The following is a 16,155-nucleotide window of genomic DNA, read 5'->3' as shown; positions in this document are numbered from 1 at the left end:
TATATATATACTGCATATTGGAAATTGATGTGCTACCATTGAGCAAATTTATTTTTGAAATTCCAATTTGCGCATTTTCATAGTCAATGGAAACGCAGCTAGTGTTTACTGACAACAAGATTGTTAGATGTAAAATAAATTTGAAGCTGTTTTTTTTTTACTAAATCTGTAAGACTCTTTCAGTACATCTGAATTTCCTAGAAAAGGGGTTAAAGTCATACTTTTCTGACAACCCATAAGCTTTTTTTTTAACCGTGTCCTGTCCGGCAGTGTGAAACTCAGATTTAATGTCTGAGTGTCAAGATTAGGCCCAACAGTTTTACTTTCAAAGGTGCAGCAGAATGGCTTTCTCCATGATCCTCCACAATCCATAAGCTTTGACACGCATGCTCTCAGTAATCAAACTTCCTTTTTAATTTTTAATTGTGACATTTCAAGTTTTATTCCTKTAACAGAGAGTTAGAGATGCTCCTGCTGCAAAAAATCTCAATAGTTGCTCGGTAATTCTTTTCTTTGCTTTCCCTCGGGGTGAGCGTAGCACAGCAGGCAGCGCGGCGTGCCGCAGCGGTGTAGCTCAAAGGCACTCTCGGGGATTGTGAGGAGGGGTGGGATCTGAACACCAATCCTCCTGAAATCAGTGCTGACACTTATCATCACTTTGTATTCCGGCAGTTCTCCTGGGACCAGCCTGTTACTTTTGTGTTTGCTTGTCTGCCTGCGGAGCAACAGAAAAAAAAAGAAAGAAAAAAAAGGAGGCGAAGAGCACAAAGGAGCTCATAACAACTCGCTGATTTATGCTGCTTGTTTAACTAGAAATATTGCTCAGTGTGTTCAAGTGTTTGATTTTTGCAGCTTTAGAATTAGATGCGATAAGAAAGCAGAAAAGGGAAAGTGCAAACCTCAGTATTTTTTTTCTCACTCTCTTTTGGTCATTTTGGCGTGACTTTGCACAACACCAACTGGAGTAAACATAATATCTTCAAGCAGACAAAAGAAAATGTAAATTTACATTAAAAAAAACCAAACTAAAACCCATACTTCAAGCTCTGCATGTTTATTTTGAGAAAAGTAAAATGTCCTTTCTTCAAAACGCTGTGCACGGCACAGAAATATTGGAAAAGGACACAAAAATACAAGAACTACTCAACACGTTGCGCTAAAACAGCCTCTGCTGTTGCTGCTGAGCCCTCAGCAAACAACTGCTTTCAAAATACTTCAGTGAACAGATCAAACAGATCGGCTTATCTCGGATTCTCAGCAAGAAAGATGGTGCAGCATGTTTTTAAAATAACTAAACAGGAAAAGAACAAGAAACACAAAGGGGACAATATTTCGCAACCTTTAACTTCCTGTAGATCTGTACGGAGAACATTTGGTTTCCAAAAGGCCAATCAAAGCAAAAAAAACAAAAACAAAAAAAAAGGCTAAATATTAAACCGGGGGAAAAATTTCCCAGATGGATAGTTTGGAAAACATTTCCAGTCCTTTTTTAACAGTTGCTGAATATATCATTTATGGCACAGTTGGTTGAAAACATGTTTGCATGAACACAATAAACCAGACATTCTTGCTTTCTGAAGCATTTATGTTCAGTTTGGTTGGGTCATCATAACCACTGATCGCACTGACCTGAGGTGGCTGTGGTGTAGTGGTAGGGCAGGGGACTTGGGACCAGAAAGTCACAGGCTCAACTCCCCGCTGTGCCCACATGCCGTAGTGTCCTTGAGCAAGACACCCAACCCCCAATAGCTCCTGGGCAGCTTACATAGCTGCCCGCTGCTCCACTTGGGTGTTTCTCACATGTGAAGGGTCAAATGCAGAGCACAAATTTTATCATTTGCATAAGAACATGCATTGATGAGAAATAAAGTATTTTTACCTTTTGAAAGAAAAGTTTGAACCTGAGATTTCACAATTTCGCAGACATTTCGCCAAACATCATGTACAGTATAAGGTTTGATATAAAAACAATTAGAAATTATTTTATCATTAAGATGATCTTACTTTAAATCTCTGGCAGGAAAGGTGGCGGGCAAAATGCATTTATTTGGAATTTTCATTTAATGACATCAGGTGCCAAGTCAAAACAGACCGATAGGCAGGTTGTTGGCACAAAATTGCACAATTTCACCAAAATCATCAACTCCCCAGGTAAAAGTAAACTGTCCCTATAGGTGCAAAAAAAGCAGGAAGTTTAGAGTGAATACATCCAACATTCACATAAATCAAATATAGGCAAACATTGGAACAATTAAAGCTCCCATCACCATTAAAGAAAAGAACTAAAAGAAGTGCAGGCGAGGGCTGCAGGGCAGCTGTCACTGACATCACACCCAGACAGGTTTGGTTTTTCATTCGGCCATGCTCTGGTGGGTAGCCATGGAGCTGGGCTTTGAGAAAGGCTCAGCAGCTTCTCTTTTATTTCAAACTGGGAGGTGGGGAATTAGCCGTCATTATGGAGAGACTGTAGTCTGTCAGTGAGACGTCTGCAGATGCATGGGATTTGTACACATAAGCTTCTACTTATTGTGACTGAATAAAAAAAGATGTGCTTTACTTTAGAGCCTTTTTTGGCCTAGTCTTTATTGCTTTTTTCCTTGCTTGTTTGTTCAGTTTTTTTGTATTTTTAGCTTGTTTTCCTTGGCTTGACTGTAACATTCAGCTTGTCATATTTGACAAGAAATACCATTACTGTCAAATTTAGTTAGACATACATATATGAACTGCTTCTGTACTAACAAACTTATGTAAATTATTTGACGTTTGACAGCTACACCAGTGGAAATGCTTCTTCCTTTGTTTGTTTGTCACTTGTCACTATCAGAAACAAGTGAGGCACCCTGTGGGGCAAATCTTTTTAAATATGAACTTACAAAAAGTAAGGTAGTTCGTGTTTGGTAGATTATTCCTTTGTTGTGACAATGCTTCTTGGCAATACATCATATACTGTTGGAAACCCTGTTAATTTTCCTTATAAATGGTGCCACATTTGTAAGGAACATATATTTGTGGGATGAGCAGCTGAGTAAGTGGGTTGCACACATTAAACATTTGCTGTATCTATTGACACTTGTTTAGATTTGATTTGATTTATTGATTCAACAGGAAAAGATTACTAAAAATCAACCCTGACTCAGCATAATTGCTGTTTTACAGCAAGTTCCTGTTCTGCAGCACATAAAACACTCAGAAATACAGCATCACAATCACATCATTATACACCATAGACACAAAGACGAACAAGCATTCCAAATTTCAAAAAGGCAGCATTTGCAAAATCGGACGTCTAAATATGAGCAAAACAAAAAGTGTCCAGCAGATGGCAGACAAGATTCTTCTTAAAGGGCTGTAGTTTTGAAATGGACTTTATGTTTTGAGGAATGTCATTCCATGCTTTAGTATAAACATAGAWRAAAGACMTCTGGCCGTAACAGTTTTTAAAAGTTGGYAATATCAGTTGTCCTTTTGTAACAGATCTAGTTGAATGACCACTTCCAGAATTTGATTTGGGCAACAATGCACATAGAGTTCCATAACTGGCACCTTGGAAGATCTGAAAATATGAATTAATACCACTATACCTAACATAATTCTGAAAAGTCAAGGCATCAGACAATGAAAGAACTGTACAGTGATGAGTCCAACCAGGAGGTTTTTTGTAGGTCCTGTTGTAGAGCCTAACTATGGGTTCTAAGATTTCATTTGTTGTAAGAGACCAAAGAGATAAACAGTACGACATGGTTGAGAGTATAATGGCATGAAGATAGATATTTGAAACAGAAGATGTCAGATTGGATCTAATTTTTGAATAAACGTATAATTTCTGTTTCAACTTAGTGGTTAAAACTTGTACATGATTATGATAAGTCAAATGAGAATCCAAAGTAATTCCAAGATATTTGTAGGTAGTGACAATATCAAGGGGTTTGTTTAAAAAGTGAGTTGATTTGTTATATTGAAATGTCTCCTGGGTGAGGAAAAATACATTCACACGGTTTTTTTTAACATTAATTGACAAAAGATTATCTTGAAGCCAACCATGAAATGTCTGAAGATCTGCTTGTAACTGACTATTAATAGATTCAATATTGAAATCAGACAAAAAAAGAACAGTATCATCAGCATACMTTAAAATATTTGAATACTTCAATATTTTTGGAAGGTCATTTATGTATAATAGGAAAAGCAATGGGCCCAGTATGCTACCCTGCGGAACTCCCACTGAACAGGGCAGAGACCCGGACACAGAGCTTCCATGTTTCACAACATGACACCTATCAGTCAAACAAGAGGAAAACATTTGCATTGCGGATGATGGAAGTTGAAAAGAAATCAACTTTTGTAAGAGAGTATAATGATCAACTGTGTCAAACGCTTTACAGAAATCAATATAAACAGAACCAGTTACTTGACCTTTGTTCAAAGCAGCACGTATTTGTTCAGTGAATAAAATTAATGCAAGCATGCAGACATGGTTTTAAGCACCTGATACCTCCTGGTGCTGCCAATCATAAGATTTATTGCCAAGAAGGTTTATTCCAACAAAGAAATAATCTACCAAATACAAATTTCCTTACTTTTTGTGCTAAGTATGTAATAACCAAACCATATGTAAAACCATATGTATATATGCTGTGCACCCTGCCTGCACTGTTCATTTATTTCTGTTACCCAAATTTTGTTGTTGTTTTCTTTGCTATTTACTTATTATTTGCTGTTCGACATTTTGATTTTACACTATATATACTACCCTAAATATTTGTTTATTTACTCTTTGTGCATTTACTGCAAACTTACTTTTTGTATTCTGTATTGTCTTTATTTTTATTCTGCATATTGAGTTGAAGGATTTCTTCTCATCGTAAGAATTTCATTGCATTGTTGACTCTTGTTAACCTGCACATGACAATAAATGAATTCCGAATCCTGAATAACCAGAAAGAAGAATAAGCACATAATTAAAAGGCCAGTTTACAGATAGATCCAAAGTGGAGATATTTGGTCTTAAATGTCAGATTTTTTGTACAAAGTGAACCCCATATTATCACCAACATTTCTGTCTCTATCAAGCATGGRTAGAGACAGAAATGGAGTCAGTGGAGTCAACCATGAACTACTCAGTAAACCAAAGAAGTGGGATAAAGAGTTACACCAATGTTTTTATTTTTAATGTTCCAAGAAAACCAATTACTCTGCAAGTTTTTGACAATGAGTCACTTTTAAGTGTGTGTTGTTTTAATCTGGAAACATAAATAAGATGTCATCTTTGCCTGTCAGTAAGTATTTCTTTTGTGACAGTTTATTTTTTCCCAGAATGCAGACAGACAAGATTACAACAGTTTGTAAGAAGGTAAAACATGATGTGCCTGTTTGTTGGGAGGGAAAATGCAATAATGCCTCTGCATAGTTAGGTCTTAAAAACAAAGATGGATAGAATAAAAATAAGTAAAAGGGAACCTTACTTAAAATAATCGATGATGCCTAAACCAAGGCAAAAAGTCACATTAAAAATTATTACATTGTTGCCATACCTCTACTCAAGTTAAACTCTACATTTGACTTTTTTGTTTGTTTCTTTTTGTTGCTTGGGGGTAAACTCTAGCTTATTGACCTRTTAGATAATTCTTCAGCTATGGAGAGTGATTCTGACAACTTTTGTATTTTATTTTTATTTTTTATTTATTTTTTGCTGCTAAAGTGGGTTAATTAAAATGTTTTTTAAAGACCCTCTTCAGAGTGGACACTTGAGAGCTATAAACAGGACTAAATGGTGGTTTTATTAGCTTGGTTCTTCATGAAAGTTGGAGCTAGATGAGGTAATAAGCACTAGATTAAAACATTCTCTAGGTGGAAATGTTTAGGTAAAAGGCAGTAAAAGATACGTGCTCAACTCTTTGCTGTCAGACGCACTTTGGAGCAAATTTTAGGATGGCCCTAGTTGTATTCACATAATTCACATAAACAGCAATTCAGGGTTAACAGAAAAATTTAGAGTTGGTGACTAAGTTACAGCAGAGTTTTGTTTTGGTCAGTTGGTGGGAATTTCTCCTGGCTACACAAACAGACCAAATTTACACAAAGCCAAGCAAATATTGGCTTGGCTGAACACTCCAAAAAAGATTTAAAAAAATGCTGTATAGYCAGAAATGTAAGAGAAAAAAAGCATTTAAACTGTCATTTTGATGTTGAAGCTGTGTATATCTAAAGGCTTTGTTAAAAATGCATCAATATGAATTAAGTGATTCATGTGTCATTATATGTTCCTTCTAAGTAAGCACAAATTTCAAGTCATTTATTAGAAATTTGTTTTCAGTTGGAAATAAGCTGATTTAAAGCGGTGCAATAAGGTTGCGTAATCGACTCAAATGAGAACAAACAGACATACGTGTGTCAAGACTTGACAGCAGACACAAAGCAAAGTGCAGACAGTTATTTTTAGAGGATAAATATGAAGATGCTGCGGTGCAGTTTGCAGCAGGAACAAGGCTGCTGCCGTCTCTGAGGCGGCAGCTGCTCACATGAGACAATCGGCTTTCAGGGAAAGTCAGGAGAAAAAAAACTGATTTTGAGAATTGTGACTGCCATTCAGACATTTTGTTCCCATCAGACAGCGACCGCTTATATCTGCACCTGCCGGCTGAGTCATAACACCAGAGACACAACAGCTCTGTTTCRGTGTGTGGAAATTGAATTGAGACTTTCAAAGACCTGAACTGCAAGAATTCCCCACGCAAAGATAAATGTGTGCACACCTTTTGTCTAAAATCCATCTTCTTATCCAGTTATTCTTGACTCTGTAAGGAAATCAGTAAAAAATGTACCTGTGAAAAACCATGAGGGGCCAAGACCAAAGATTATTGGTAACAACTCCCGTGTCAAAGGCAATGGCTTACTTTTTCACAGTTTTACCACTTCGGCTCTGTTGCTACCTCACTTTGAGGCACAAAAGTGCATTGGCATGGGATGGTTTTGTAATCCCCTTGTCACCCCTGATGATTCAGAATACACATTGGGGTGACCAGAAGAGGTCTAGACATTTTGTGAAAGAGCCTCAAAACTCTCCTTTACTCCTATTCCACTTACCCTAACACCATAACATTTTAGACAACGTGTGCCAACTTGTAAAAAAATTATCCAACAAGAAAAATGTCAAAGCTGGCGATGGGAATAAAAAAAAAAATACTGTAAGCCTCTTTTGGATCTATACATACTGCAATGCTAACATGTAGATTGAAAATGCTTTTGATATGATTAAAGTAGTCCTAACAAATTTTCACAAGTCGGCATAAAATGTCTAAAATGTTATAGGGAGTTAAAGGGGACATATGCAATATCCACTGTCCGCTGTTAAACACATTTTGTTGTATGCCTGGAGTCTCTAGAAGTACTGAAATGTAAATTTAGTGTCTCCCAGTACTGTGTGGATATCTTTATATTCTGTTTGGGTCATATATTTTTCAACCCGTTCAATTTTCTCTTTATGATGTTTTTGGAAGAACTAGAARAGGTGGCTGGGGAAACATAGGTCTGGTCCTCTCTGCTCAAGCTACTGCCCCTGCGACCTGACTCAGAATAAGCGGAAGATAATGGATGGATGGTTTTCTGAACTATTAAGTCACAGTATTTGCAATASAATTTGTAAATAAGGTATGGCAGGGCTATGCAACTGGATTGCTCTGTGGGCCACAGTCACTCAATGCCAACAGCTCAGGGGCCGGACATCCCCAGAGGGGTGGCAGTGGTATACAAAACAACTGGAGTACGTCTTGACCATGTGAGCTTTTGATTCCCTGTAGCAGCTGGGGGGCAAAGCAAAAATGTCAAGAGTCTGGATTTACCATTACTGTAAAAGCCTAAGTTATTGACTGATTTGGTCATCTTCATTGTCCTCTGGCTCTGGATCAGACTMTGGCTCCAACATGTAARGCTGGATGGACAAGTCTTCCAATGTTGACATATTTTAAATAATAAAAGCTTCTGCACTGCTAAATAGTCGTAACCCCCTCTATAAAGCTAGAATGGACCGCTCTGGGAGCTGAAGTGTTAGGCACCTTGTTTGGATTTAAAGAGACAGCCTCAAAACAAGTTGATCTGAGGCATGCCTCAGAAAAGGGAGCTCAGTTACAATAAGGAAGAGTTCAGACCAAAGTACTACAGTTCCACTTTATGCAGACCCCAACTGAAAGATTTAAATCTGAAAAAGAAGAATTTAAATGCTTTGTCTTTAGTTTAATACATTTTCAAACACCGCAGTTCATGGAGATTTCTTAAATAGACCCGAGTGTCTAAAACTTTAAAATCTGGTGCCCCAACAGCTTTAGTTGTTTAACCATTCACATTTGTCAGCCACATAAATGAAAGTAATCAAACAGGCAATCATGGTGAGCTTACCCTCATTTTTTATTGTAAATTTGCAGTTGTGATGTTGAAATGAACATAGAGGACAGGAATAGACCTCCTTTGTAAAGCACCACAGAGGACAAAATCAAAGCTTTTTTTYTTCTTTTTTTAAACAAAAAGGCTCTTTAGATGTTTTTGCTGTGATGTTGCTTTTTATGTGCAAGAAAAAGATGGGAGACAGCTGACAGCAGAATGGAGACATATTTCTGTGTGAGGTGGTGGCAGTACAAGAAATCGTCATTGCATGCTGGCCCCACATAGCKTTTGTTCATCTTGTTTGCAGATAATTTTGAAGCAGAACTGGACTGGAAACAAACAGAAAGAAAACAAAGAACAAAAATGTKCAACTCTAAATTTGATAATCACTATGAAGAGACTTTCATTGTAAATACAAGCAATAAAAGGCCAAAGCATAATCCTCATTTAGTTTAGTTTTACTGTACCTGGACCAACCTGGTTTTGTGTTATTTTAATTTTTTTCTAGCTTTTTTTATTTGATGTGAATCAAGGCAATTCAAATGTATTAAACACAAGCTGTTACAAAAAGCACTCTTGTAAGACATTTGGAAGCTGTTAAATGAGAAAGCTCATCGCAAAGCTGTTCTCCAACTAATCTGTGACATCTGCGAGGATTCGACTCAAACTGACAAATGGCTGAAGAAAAACAAAAGCGTTTTTATCAACTTTATTCATTTAAATAAACAAACAAAAAAACTTATATAAATAAAAAACCCTGAAGGCAAGCACATCCACCTTTCGTGCCAAAGTTTAAATCAGGGCTATTCAACTGACAGCCCGTGGGCCACATCCGGCCCGCGAGTGACCAAAGTTTGGCCCGCCAATTGGTTTATTCATCTCCCAAGCCCAAACCCTCAGTTTTCTACTTTAATTACTGTGAGTTATTTTAGTTAAACATATACATATTTGGTATCTACAGAAACGTCAGTATCTTGGCTAGCTGGTTAAAACTACTGAACATCAATTTAATCACTAAATGGACATCTAGCAAATTGATTTTTGAATGTTTTCTTAAAATCYGCCTACTAATTCATAAGCTATTTTGCTAACATTACAGATAAACGAACACCAGACATAGTCAAGAACATCATTGCCCATTTGCTTTTGGCAGCAAGTGATAAAAGCTTGAAACATGAATGAGTAGAGCCCAAACAATTTRCTAAGCATTGTGTTTTGCATAGAAATAAAAGACATAAAGTTCGCAAACAGCCAAATTGCATTTGTCTGAGAAATGCACATGCCTTAATTAGAACTCAGACTTTAAAAAAAAAAACTGTTTCCAGTAAAACTAAACAGATTAGTTTGGGTAACGTTTCTACAGGCACCTGAATCAAACAATGACAAAACAACATTCATCAAAGTGACAGGAAGATTTAAATTTTACAGCTAAGGTCATGTGCAGAATATACTGTACAGTGAGAGAGGCTAAAGTGGGCCATAAATATCATCTGACATACTGTTCTGAAGCTCTGGTCTGAGAGTTATCTGGCTCCTGCTCTGCTCATCCTCATTCACTCACACACTGTTTTTTTTTAATATAAAATACCTGCTACATTTAACTGTACACCACAAAATGATGAGTATTTCTTATAAATTTGGTGACGAATGAACACTTTARACTTGCAACGATTGCTTGATTACCTTGAAATGTAAGGCACTATTTATGGTGGTTGCTTTAGCTCGTTCTGCACTTTTATTATGATTTTTTGTTGTATGGTGTGATGATGCTATCGCTTTCAATAGATACATTTTCACACCTATTTTCGGACTCTCAGCACAATACTTAAAACACTCTTCATGTGTTTATCAGGTGAGCATCAAATGACTGGCCAAATATATTATTTCTGCATAGAGTGTTAATATATTGCACTTTGATTAAATTAGCTAACCATGCACTGCACATTAGCAGTCTAAATTTGACTTTAACAGTCAAATACATTAGAAACAGTGAAAGATTTTACACTGGCAATGCCAAAAAATGTTTTAAAACTTAACTTTGTAAATGCTGAAGAGTGTAGTGTCAAAGGTGAAACAAAGGCCTGTGGGCTACAAGGCCAAAGTCTGGCATGTGCCAAATGTATGGCAGCATCTCTGGAATGGATCCAAAAAAATCCTGGAAAAAAAACTTCAAGCTGTGTCCACAGCCCTGAAAAAAAAAAAAACAAACATGCTGGAGATAAATGAGCTGGTGAACAATAGTCCTGAAAATACAGCAAGGAAGCACAGAAAATTGGCAAAATCTAGTTAACAAAAGACAGTGACTGAAGGACATGATGAAGACACAAACAAAAACCATAGGTGTAAAAGAAAGTACCAGTAACTGTGAGATGGAAGATAAAATAAAAACTGAAAACAAGAAAACTATTATAAACCATGATAACGCCAGGCTAAAAAAACAACAACATGAAACTAAGAAGTTCAAACAGAAGACTTAGTAATCTCCCAAAGTATCACAACTAATCAACATTACCATACACAAAATGAGCTATAACTTCATTTTAAAGATATTAAGCACARTTGCAGTTTAGTTATGGGGTGCCAAGTGTATAATAAAAAGGTTTAAAAAGTCACATTTTCATTATTTAGCTCACTGTTCTTCAATTTTGCTAAATTTGACTAAATGTTTAATTTAAATATTATGTGTAAATGCTAAATTCTAATCGAAACGTTTAAATCCAAATGTGAAAATTGAATCTTAAATATTGCAGCTAAATACTAAAGCTTATATCTAAGAATTTCAGAATGGATCCCAGCCTTTGCTGTTCCTGTTTATCCATTGTGACATCATCATCCTGCGACAAAAGCAAATGCTAATGCTGCTGCTGCTACAAATGGCATTTAAAATTTAAATTCAAAATGTGTTCATTGAAAATAATACGGATGGTACCTGTGGTCTGGCAGTTTGAAGTGCAGCTCGGACACCAACCGCAACTGCAAGTTTGATGTTTTGTAGGGAAGCTTTAGCAGCTTTAGCATTTTGCTTTTCTCACAGGACGGAGATGTCAAACAAAACAGCAAAGGCTTCATTCTATTTTGAAATACTTAAAGGCAAATCTTAACAATATTTACATTTAACTTTTACATTTAGATTAAGGATTACTTTTTTAGACAAAACATTTGATTTTTAAATTAAACATTTAGTGAAAATTAAAAATATTTACACTCAGATAATAAGCTAAATGTGTTAATGACATTTGTATTGTTTTATTTTACATTTGGCATCCCATATGTGGTAGTAGCTAACAGTCATTCACAACAGCTCACAGAAACACTGYTTCACATTGCACATAATGCTATTTTTAAGGTTTGATCAATATGGCTCCAACTGCATTGCTTTTCATTATGAGGAAATCTGAGCTTAAAACTCTAGCAGACAATGTACATTCTTTCAAGTAATGTTAGGAATTTAATATTCAATAACAGAATGCAATTAAAATATGATTAAAAAACTAAATGATAATTAAATGTTTTCGGGTCTTCGAGTTCATTCTATATTTTTCAAAATAAAAATCATTCTACAGCACTCACTATTGCCTGGAGCAAAACAACTTGACTTTTACAGGYCATATGTAGTTTAATATGTAAGTTTATGAGGGAAAAAATAAAAAAAAATGCCTCATATCTCTAAAAATAAAAATGTACTATGCAGCTTTAAGCTACATTGGTGCAGACCCCCCCCCCCCCACCCCATAAGAGAAAACCTATATCTCGACTAAACTTTAGGGCGTATTGAACCTACCACGAGATCAAGGAGTCATTTTTTTTCTCCCCCTCAGGCTGTAAAAGCACTGGATTCAAAGCTAGAATTAGTGCTTCTGACTTCACAATTTATTCTTTCTTATAGGACTTTATGTTTTTTGCAAGTAGCATAAAAGAGACTACAYTTTGCATTTCGTTATAAAATCTCTGGTTGCATAAAGAAGCTGAACTGAATCTTGGGTCAGAGACTTGAAAATGTTTCTTCATGCAAAAATTATTTGTTATAGGTGGCATTAGGCAAATAAGCTAAATTTAGCTTCTTACATGTGTTGTTTTTGTGTTGTTTTTGTGCTTGCCTGCTGTATGAATCTGCATTACATTTGAAGCAGATACTGAAAATCAGCTCATTTCACTCCATTTCACTGTTCTGTTAAGGTTAGGAGTGCATTTAAAGACAGTGCAGCAACTGTTTTATTTCTGCACCAAGAAACCTGAGTGAACTGAGTCATAAAAAACAATATCAAAGGACATTTTCTCCCCTCCAAGTCAAAATCGGATGAGACACCCACAACCAGAGACGGTGCTGTGAAGTTTTCCCATGGCAGGAACCAAACGTTCACTTTTAAAATGTGAGCAGGGTTAGCTGCATTGTGTTCCTCTACAGACAACTATCAATTACACGTGTCAAAGCATCACAACAGAAATTCATATCACACAAAAAAAAAATCTACAAACTGCTCCTGCGTTCAGTTTTTAGGATGTTTCAGCAGGCTATGGAACATCCAGCACATCTTCTAGTTAATTTTGGCTTAAAAAAAGGAAAGAAAAAGGCTCCTCTATGCAGCTTTATTTTAAGGTAAAATATCCTGAAACTTTGTAAGCCGTTTAACTCTGCCAAAAAAGACGACAGAACTCTTTTTTTAAGTGGTTTCTTACCATCTGCCTTATAGCAACATTCTTCCAAGGGGTCATTTTAAAAAAGACTCAAGAAATTTTGGAAATTAAACAGGTATTTTCAGAAGCTGATCCAACTAATCTGCCTTTTTTTTGTGTGTTGGTAATGTTATGGCGATTGACGGGGAAAGGCCTCATCAGTTTTAATAGTGGAGAGCTTGCCGATATTTAATCCATTATAGGTGGTTTGGGGTTGCCGAGACCACTCGTGAGGTCACACGACGCTCAGGAGAGTCGTCAAAGTCACGTTAATTAAACAATAAAGTAGTAACTGGCTGGGAAGGGATTTGAGGTCAGCACTGCAGCYATAATTACAGTTCCTGCTCTGTACAATGAACATTGTTCCATCCAACACAGTTTTTAGACAAAGCTYACGAGCCATAATTTGTGTCAGTTCAATGGTCAATGGCATTTTTTTAGACTTGAAAATCTAATCTACTTTTGGGATTTATGTGAAGACTGATWCGTATAGTCCTGGTGGGAGAATGACAGAGATATAAAGTCACATAAAATGTCATTCCTTGACATCATGTGGAAAAGTAAATGTCTACTTAAGTTAAATAGTCTCTTTCTGGCTAAACTATGAGAGACATTTTTTATCYGACTCTTCTTTTAGCGTTAATATGTCATTCATGAACAAATCTGATCTACAATATGGGTGGGTGTATCCGTCTAATTATTGATACCAAGATGAGTATTGGATCAGATTGATAGTAGCACTATGAGATTGATTATTTTGTTTACACTCTGTTTGCACTATTGACTTTATTTTTCWCAAATAAAGTCGGKGAGGCAGAGTTGCCAAATTGTTTGGAATTTGGCAATRGTCCTCTTCATGTCTTGGTGTGTTGCTGTAATTTTTTGTTGTATTAATGACATTGTTTTAACTTTGTTACATTTGCACATTGTTTTATTTTTTTTTGTAGTAAGTTAATACAAAACATTCTCATTTTCCTAAAATCTTTGTCCTAGTTTATCACAATTGACCGACTAAAGTCAAAATMRCAAAATTATTCATGGAACACGACAAGTAATGGTGWCGGTATYGGTATCATTGATACCATGYATTTACTTGGTATCAGATTAATATCAACATTTCTAGTGTCGCCTACTCCTAATCCTCAGTACTGGCTCTCGTCTACAGGTTGTTGTTTTAACATAACCAATACATTGCTTGACATYGGTCAAAACTGTGTTGCAACCATGACAAAAAGACTATACAATTTAGCTAGGATTAAGATAATARGCTGCTCTGGTTGCTGCATATGCACCAATGGCCCCAGCATTAAGCAATAAACTTAGTGGTTTGCCAAGTAAGTGCACATCTAAGTGCAAACCCACTAATGTTTACTACCTGATCGCKAAAGTCAAATATTTAACGTTCCATCACTTTTTACTCCTTGTTCATTTTAGAGCTTGTTAAACACATTTGATTCTGTATAAATTGCTTAAATGTTCAAAATCTGAATGATGGAGGAAAAATAAAAATATTCTTACTTTACAATTTAGTTGCTACCGGATCAAATTAACAKATTTTACAGATATTTGTGGATATTAAGCCTAAGGGGTAAATATATAAATAAATGACAAGAAGTACATCAGTTATACTTATTATACACAGTACCTGCAACTTTAAGGTTCTGATCATCTCAAAAGTACCATTATTACCCCAACTAGTGTCACAGTTGTACCTGACTTAATAAAACCACTTATACTTATTAACTTTCCCACCCATGATACTGTTTTTATCTCCAATATACAGTATACTGTATGTAAATTCTTAATAAAAAAAACATTCAGTCCTTAATAAATATAGGTAATGAATCCAATTAGTGAAGATAGGCTGTCTAGAGCCTGCAGCCATGATCTGCGCTCTCAGGACATCGTTGTGATGCAGGTGCCAAAAGTTAGAACTAAACTTGATAAAAAAGCTTTTAGATTTTCTGCTCCTGCCACTTGGAATAACTCACAGAAGGATTTAAAGTTATCATCTCTTGTTACCTTGGGGCAATTCAAATCACTTTTAAAGGACAGAGACACCAGATCACTTGGCTCCTGTAAATGCCCTCAAGTTTAATTATGTGTTGTCTATTAGTTTTGTATTTTGTGTATTTAGATTTGTATTTTGGATCTGTTGTAGGTTTTTTATGCTGTCTTGACCAGGTCACTCTTGGAAAAGAGGTTTTAAATCTCAATGGGTTATTTTTCTGGTTAAATACATATTTCTACTACTACTACTACATAGGCAATAACTAAATATGTATTGGCAACAGGCAATTAATAAATGCAGGCCATAAATCCTTAATAAAACATATTCAGTGTAAATCCAGTTGTTTTAATACTATACATTGCTATGAAGGACTGATAGTCTGACAAATGTGCACTGCTAACAAAAATAAACAAGTAGTGTTGAGCTGATTAAAAGGTGTCCTCAGTATCATTTGATTTCCTCTCCTGGTTCCTTTTGTTAAACTCCCCTCTTTAGGCATGGATTATGCCCCTGTAAATTCTCTATTCATTACAGCAACATTTTTAGACTTTTTTTTAAATAAAATAATCTCTTTGAGTCATAAAAACCTGAATGCCATGCTGCAACAATCATAAAAATACTCTTTTATGATGGTTGTTTATTTTGGTGGTCTACTCTTCTGTCATCTAACACACATTAAAGTTGTATCAATTTATTTCAATGTGAAAATTGACTTTGTCCTTTTTTATGCTAATTGCTTTAACTACAGCTGCCCACACACAGCTCCTTCTAATATTTGATTTGACTGTTTCAGTAAACAGCATGTAACATCTTTTTTTWAATTTTAGATAAAACTGGGTCTCATCTGTCACTTTCGTTCTTTAGGTTTGTTATGTAAGAAACCCTGGCTCTGTGTTTCGATCCCTTTGTTGGCAAACTACAATTTTAAGGTGGGAATTTTCAGTCCCTGTGCAACAACTCATTCATTCTTTAACAACCTAAAAATAAAACACTGCAATGACCTGGCTGAAATCCTGATTTTATGACCTTGTTGTGAGATCTTTCTTTTTTTTTCTTTTGTCTTCAGTGAGCGACTTATATTAAAATCCTTCATG

General features: G+C 35.9%; 1 protein-coding gene across 2 annotated transcripts in view; it reads right to left on the bottom strand.

The window, feature by feature from the left end:
* The window catches only part of LOC106515574 (cadherin-7), a 155,400-nt gene that overhangs the window by 103,469 nt on the left and 35,776 nt on the right, over positions 1 to 16,155 (bottom strand). Inside the window, exon 1 of one of the 2 annotated variants that reach the window (XM_014005433.1) lies at positions 1,630 to 1,769. The exons of the other annotated variant lie outside the window; for it this stretch is intronic. Coding sequence (XP_013860887.1) covers positions 1,630 to 1,710 — 81 coding nt within the window. The 5' untranslated portion in view covers positions 1,711 to 1,769. Of the gene's footprint in view, positions 1 to 1,629; positions 1,770 to 16,155 lie in introns of those variants that run through there. 2 annotated transcript variants of the gene reach the window in all.

Source organism: Austrofundulus limnaeus, unplaced genomic scaffold (assembly GCF_001266775.1).
Source record: "Austrofundulus limnaeus strain Quisiro unplaced genomic scaffold, Austrofundulus_limnaeus-1.0 Scaffold30, whole genome shotgun sequence".
NCBI classification, from domain to species: Eukaryota; Metazoa; Chordata; class Actinopteri; order Cyprinodontiformes; family Rivulidae; genus Austrofundulus; species Austrofundulus limnaeus.
Note: the sequence above shows the minus strand (reverse complement) of the source record. Positions and strands in the feature narration are given on the sequence as shown.